The sequence below is a fragment of the Gobius niger genome (assembly GCF_951799975.1).
Source record: "Gobius niger genome assembly, chromosome: 21".
Classification (NCBI taxonomy): Eukaryota; Metazoa; Chordata; class Actinopteri; order Gobiiformes; family Gobiidae; genus Gobius; species Gobius niger.
The window spans coordinates 17,733,031-17,739,136 of record NC_136872.1 but is presented as its reverse complement, the minus strand read 5'-3'; the positions used below and the strand labels follow the sequence as shown (position 1 = coordinate 17,739,136).

The 6,106-nt window shown below is 42.6% G+C and overlaps 1 protein-coding gene across 2 annotated transcripts; it reads left to right on the top strand.

Moving 5' to 3' along the window:
• Nucleotides 1-267: 267 nt before the first annotated feature.
• LOC306980507 (FH1/FH2 domain-containing protein 1-like) lies at nucleotides 268-4,957 on the top strand. Of its 2 annotated transcripts, none has more exons than XM_079579934.1 (9): nucleotides 268-1,578; nucleotides 1,682-1,822; nucleotides 2,553-2,735; nucleotides 3,120-3,239; nucleotides 3,439-3,600; nucleotides 3,728-3,972; nucleotides 4,276-4,519; nucleotides 4,660-4,768; nucleotides 4,847-4,957. In XM_079579934.1, exons 1-9 carry the CDS (start codon nucleotides 1,132-1,134, stop codon nucleotides 4,879-4,881), a joined length of 1,686 nt encoding a protein of 561 aa, XP_079436060.1. In that variant the 5' UTR covers nucleotides 268-1,131; the 3' UTR covers nucleotides 4,882-4,957. The 2 variants fall into 2 exon arrangements, with proteins under 2 accessions (XP_079436060.1, XP_079436059.1); XM_079579933.1 differs by having other exon boundaries at nucleotides 269-1,578; nucleotides 4,657-4,768.
• Nucleotides 4,958-6,106: the final 1,149 nt, after the last annotated feature.

The window sequence follows — 6,106 nt, the reverse complement described above, 5'->3', positions numbered from 1 at the left end:
TTTTTCATAAGTTTTTTGTCAATTTTTTGTCAATTTTTTGTCATTTTTATGTCAGTTTTTGCCTAAGTTTTCTCACTTTTTTGTCACATCTTCATCATTGTTTTTTTTTCTCAGTTCCTTCGCTATTTTCTCTCCTTTTTTCCAGAAGTTTTTGGATTGGAGTAAAGCCAAACTGGAGAAAATGTGCTCGGTTCAGGTGGGAGTTAAGGGGTTAAACCTACACAGCTTATTATCCCTATATCACTGTTAACAGATTCATATTTGCAAAGAAACGTGCTGCACACTATTATGTCTTCAAAGCGTCTTGAGGAGGCCGTTTGAGATCCTCAGACACAGATAAAGAGCTCTGTATACACAAGTCCCAATACAAACAGCAGATGCAGCTTCGATAAGGGAATCATCACGGGAAAGGGCGCAGCTCAAATAAACCAAAAAAACTGATAGACAAACCGACAAGTGCAGAAGTTTGGAGCACTGCAGCAGCTATTCAGAAGGAGAAGACAGTGGACAGACTTGGAGGGTAATAGCAGGTTTGGGGTCATCGGTGCAAAGAAAAGAGATTGTTTGGGAAGCGTGAGGTGTGCATTTTTGTGGACGAGGAAGAAGAGCAGGAAAGCATGCACAGAATTTTGTGAATTTTGGAGGTGACAGCAGAGACGACAGCGTGGATTGTGGACAGCATCGAGATCACGAGTCCATGATCATCTTCTAACTTTAAGGGATCACTACCAAGGAATACGGGACAATTTTTCTACGTGGTTTATGTTGGGTGCAAAGAAAAGATGACGACTGGCAGATCAAAACACACCCAAATGAACTGACGAAAAGGCTTTGTAAGAACTTCAAGAGGAGACCATCTTTAAAGTTGAGAAGAGGAGACAGTTATGGGCTTGTAATTGGACTTCAGTAACAATAACAGCTTCACCATGGAGGATGTGGAGGCTTTTTGCAATTTGGGACAATACTTTTCTGTAAAGTGAAGATTTAAATCAACATACAGTAAGTGAAAGACTCTGCTTCCCTTTTAATCTGAAATCAAGACTTATACGGTTTCGAAAGTTGAGATCCAAGAAAGTTTTGTTTGGAGATCTGGGATATTATTTACTGTAGAGGCTTTTAAGAACCGGGACAATGAAAGAATCCGAGCAAACCAAGGACTTCAACCTAAACTGGGATTTCGAACAGACTTTGAGCTTCCTAAAACCAGCCGCTCGCCTCTGCCTCAACACGTTGGACTTCTCAGACCTCTGGGACGAAGAGGACCTGGACAGCGCTGAAGATGAGAGCTCGGGCTCGGTCAGCGACGCCTCCACCGGCGTCCCAGGACTTCCTCCGCCGCCCCCTCCCCTGCCCGTGCCCTGCTCGCCCGCAAATGTCCCGTCTGCGGATAAGGGGAACACGCTGAAGCTACACTGGAGGGAGCTGCAGAGTCTGCCCGTCCTGCCCAGGCTGACCCGCTTCGGGAGGCAGACCATCTGGGCGGGGCTGGAGCCGGTTCAGGTGGACGCCAACCGACTGGAGCAGCTGTTTGAGAGCAAGGGGAGCAGCGCAGCTTTCAGTGTGATGTGTGCGCAGAAGGTAAGACTATATCAGCCCTGCAGCCGGTCCTTGTGCAAGACTACCCATAATGCATTGTTATTTTACTGTCAAAGATCTACACAAGGCTTTATTTCCTCCACAGAAGCAGCCGTCTGTCTCCGTTTTATGCATGAAGCGTTCCAACATCATCACCATCGCCCTGAGCAGCCTGCCCCCCCCTCGCCTCCTGCCCCCGGCCATCTACAGCATGGACAACAGCGTCTTAGACAGAGAGGACATACAGGTAATAGACCAGTATTTGCCATTATATCATATTGTTTAACCAGAGGAATCTTAGACACTGGTAGATGATAGTTTGATGATCAGTTTAGGATGGTATCTACTCTGGGGGGTATAGATCAAGATCAAGATCAGTGCTGGTTGATGGAGGGGAGGAGAAAAGTGGAGAAGCAGCTGAGACTAACCTTATTGTCTCCAAAGGGACCAGTGGACAAGAGAACTGGGATTACATGTTTATGGTTAAAAGCACTGAACCTCTTGACCCCACCATATCCAAATTTGTCACTTTTTCATCACTTTTCTGTCACTATTTTGTTGCATTTTTGTCACTTTCATGTTGCTCTTTTTGTTGTGTTTTCATCACACATTTTTGTCACTTTTTTGTCACATTCTCATCAGTTTTTAGTTACTTTTCTGTTACTTTTCTGTCACTCTTTTGCTGCTCTTTTGTCACTTTTTGGAAACATTTTTGCTGCTCTTTTGTTGCATTTTCACCCTTGTTTTTGTCTCATTTTTGTTTCTATTTTGACACTTTTTTTCAAGAAGCTTTAAGATCTGGGTAATGTCAAACAGGAGTAAATGTGCTCAGTTCAGGCGGGGGTAAAGAGGTTAAGGAAGCACCACCCAGAAAGCTTCAAACAGGATTCAGACCATGTGGGTCAAGAGCACAAATCACACAAAAAAGGTTGAATTTTTATTTCAAATTCACTCTTTAACTCTGTTTTTTGTTGCAGCGTCTCCAGGACATACTGCCCACAGAAGAGGAGCTCTGTCTGATAAGAGAAGCCAAGGCTCAGACCCCCCAGTGCTGCCTGGCTCCGGCCGAACAGTGCCTGCTCACCCTGGGGGAGATCCCTCACCTCAGCACCAGGCTGCAGCTCTGGGCCTTCGCTCTGGACTACGACAACATGGAGAGAGTGAGTCGGACCTCAGTTATTTTAGCCTGCCACTGTGTCCTTTGGCAAGACATTTCAACCACACAAAGGCAAAGTAAATTAAGCTGGTTAATTACAGGAGGGACATTTGATTAACTTCTCAAAAACCTTTATGAAATAGAAGCATGAATGAAAAGAAAGTTGATCTAAGTGTTACAGATTGTCTTTATTAGTTTAGTTTTATCAGTTTATGTGAACAGAAAACTGGCTTGTCACTCCATGTTCTTGAGATAACATTTCTCTCTTTTTGCATCATTCACGATAATGCCGTCCCAAAGAACTCAATGGCAGTTTGTAAGATCTGACCATGACTGTGATTTGTTCAGGAACTCAACAACTTCTATCTCTTTTCTTTGCTCTGAGCAGGAAATCGCTGAGCCTCTCTTCCACCTGAAGCTGGCCATGGAGCAGCTCTCAGCGAGTCAGACTTTCAGACGCATCCTGGCCACTGTGTTAGCCATCGGCAACTTCCTCAACGGGTGCAAAGTGAGTGGAGACAAAGCAGAGATACATTTCTTTGACCACAAGGTGTCCTCAGTTCACTGTCTATTGAGAGTCTTTCACTTTATCTACCCTAAAATAAAAGGTGGCAACAAAAGAAAGACATTGTATTGTAATATTGTAACTGTGTGGCCAACTCTGTAACAAGTTGCAGTAACTTCTCTTCTCTGTATTATCTTCACAGACTCGTGGGTTCGAGCTGAGTTATTTGGGTAAACTGTCCCAGGTCAGAGACACTCACTCCCGTCAGCCGCTCCTCCTCCACGTCTGTACGCTCCTGCAGCAAATGTACCCACAGACCTCGGACCTCTACTCCGACATCACTGCGGTCACAAAAGCCGGCAAGGTCAGTATGTGGCTCTAATCAAGATTCAAGTGCAAGGAATATCACTTTTGCTTCTTTTCTGTGTCAAAAACTGCACACTCATCAAAAAACATGCACCAAGTTCTACATCCGCCTTCTCGTCCTTCAGTGTGACTACTCTCTGGTCCAGTCCAGCCTGTCCCAGCTGGAGGGCCTGTGCAAAGCCTCGTGGGAGCAGCTGAAGCTCCTGGACAAAGCGGATGAGAAGAGGAAACAGGGGAAAGGGGAGAAGAAGAGGAGCCAGGAGGACTCATCCTCAGACGGGACGGTGCGACGCAGGCTGCCCAAGTTCCTGAAGGAGTGCGAGGAGAGACTGAAGGTGCTGAGGGCCGTGCACCGCAGAGTCATCAACAGGTGGGACGATTTCTGAGGAACATTAACCACAAACACCTATCAGCAGAAAGGAAATAAAAGGGAAGCAAATATTTAGAAACGTCTTCACAAAAATATCTACTTTGACAATTTATGGATTCTATTTGTGTTCTTTATCTCAACACTTCTGTGATTTGTCCAGTAGATGGCAACATTTCACTACAACCTGCTGTAGAGGATGTTTTCAGTTTGAAGGAGTTAAATATTGTATAAAATGATAAGGGAGTTACATTTACATTTATTTTTCATCTTCTCCTTCTTTTCTGATGGTCTTCGTCTCTGTAGGTTCCACTCGTTCCTGCTGTTCCTGGGCTACTCTCGGGCCATGGTGCGGGACATCCGAGCGGAGGACTTCTGCAAAACCATCAGTGACTTCTCCCTGGAGTTTAGAGCCACGCGACAGACCGTCCTGCAGCAGAAAGAGAAGGAAAGAGAGAAAAGAGAGGGAGGAAAGGCAGGGAGGAGATCAGGCAGCCCATGGAGCACTCCAACGGGAAAGAGGAGGAGCCAGACACTACCGGCCTCACAGGTAAATGTATCAGAGCGATTGTCATTCCATTAAATCCTGGGCTTTTCATGAAGCTTCAGGACAGACATAAACCTGGACCTCACATTCCAGAGTGTTGTATTTAAACCCAACAATGGCCTAATTTAGTATTTCTATAGCAGGACTGTGAGGAGCAGATCAAACTGGAGGAGATCTTAAAAACACCGGAGTCTTTGTCCCGACTGGATGTGACTCTGCCCCGAAACAGACGCAGGAAAACATGCGCACAAGGTGAGGGAACCTGGACAGACAAAGGATTTATAATTGTATTTGAAAACACAAGTAACATTAAGTTTGTTCACTTTTTAGGTCCTTTCTCAGGAAAACTGAAATGGTTACACTAAATCATTGACTCATTACTGGATGTTATTTATGGATTGTATGTTGTTGTATCAAGTGTTCTCTACTGATCTGTAAAATAAACCTTTAATGACTGCTTCTATGAATTGATCTAGATGTCTTTATTCTACAACACTAGATGCCTTTAATTCTGTGTATTTATATTTCAGTAAGTTAAGTATGGTACATCATATTAAAACACATCAAAGTTATAGAATAGTTTTCCAGTCTCCCTGCACGCTTCTTGATAAAAAAAATAAAAAAACTTTTATTTACTGACATTACATAACATTTTGCAGTTTCCAAATAACTAAGCCAGGCAAAAGTCCGCTGCTAGTTGACCCACAACTGTGCTCTGAGGCATCTAATCTAATGTGAAGGATTTAATAAAACATACAGTATTACAGTATCATTATTAACCTTAACAGTAGCTTCACAAGCAAAAGAAATAAAAAATAACAATGAGATATGATAGGCGTACCATGAAATGAACTGTCTGTTTTTTAGATTATAACAAATGTAAGACTGTACTTTGACTTTATCTTGCAATAGCAAATAAAAAACAAAAACGATGTTTTTCACTTTGAAATCTTTATTCAAATGTTTTGACATGTTATATTATATTATTTCACTATTGATTGTTCATGATAATGCTGTATTGCTGTATAGGTTAAATCAGTGTTTTTCAACCTTTGTTGAGTCAAGGCACATTTTTTTCATTGAAACAATCACGAGGCACCACCAGCAGAAAATGTTCTCATCAAAGTGTCTTGACTAGGAACACTGTATAGTCTCACTAGCCACAGTGCCTCAATACATCACTAATTCTCTTGTCTCAAAGAAATTAACTACCTGATATGGAAGAGTATAAAATGGTTACTCTGCTGATCACTAGACAGCATCGACACTCGAAAACGGTACATTATTTGTGGTTAAAAATGCATTTGTTTAAAAAAAAAAAACAACTAGGTGAGGATTGGATAATTTCCCAAGGCACACCAGACAATATCTCACGGCACACTAGTGTGCCACGGCACAGTGGTTGAAAAACACTGGGTTAAATCATACAGGAGGAATTTTCAACAAAACTTGGCAGAGAGAATGATAAAGTCTGTTCAACAGGACTGAAGTATTTAAAAGAGTGAATTCTATTTGAGTCGACACTGGTATGAACCATAATATCAACAAAGCTGATTGATGGAAACACAATCAAGCAAAAAAAAAAAAAAA

Excerpts from the sequence above, each read along its gene's own strand:
- LOC306980507 (XM_079579933.1), top strand. The coding sequence starts at position 1,132 with ATGAAAGAATCCGAGCAAACCAAGGACTTCAACCTAAACTGGGATTTC. Across the intron at positions 1,823-2,552 it reads TAGACAGAGAGGACATACAG|CGTCTCCAGGACATACTGCC; the intron begins GTAATAGACCAG and ends TTTTTGTTGCAG. Across the intron at positions 2,736-3,119 it reads ACTACGACAACATGGAGAGA|GAAATCGCTGAGCCTCTCTT; the intron begins GTGAGTCGGACC and ends TGCTCTGAGCAG.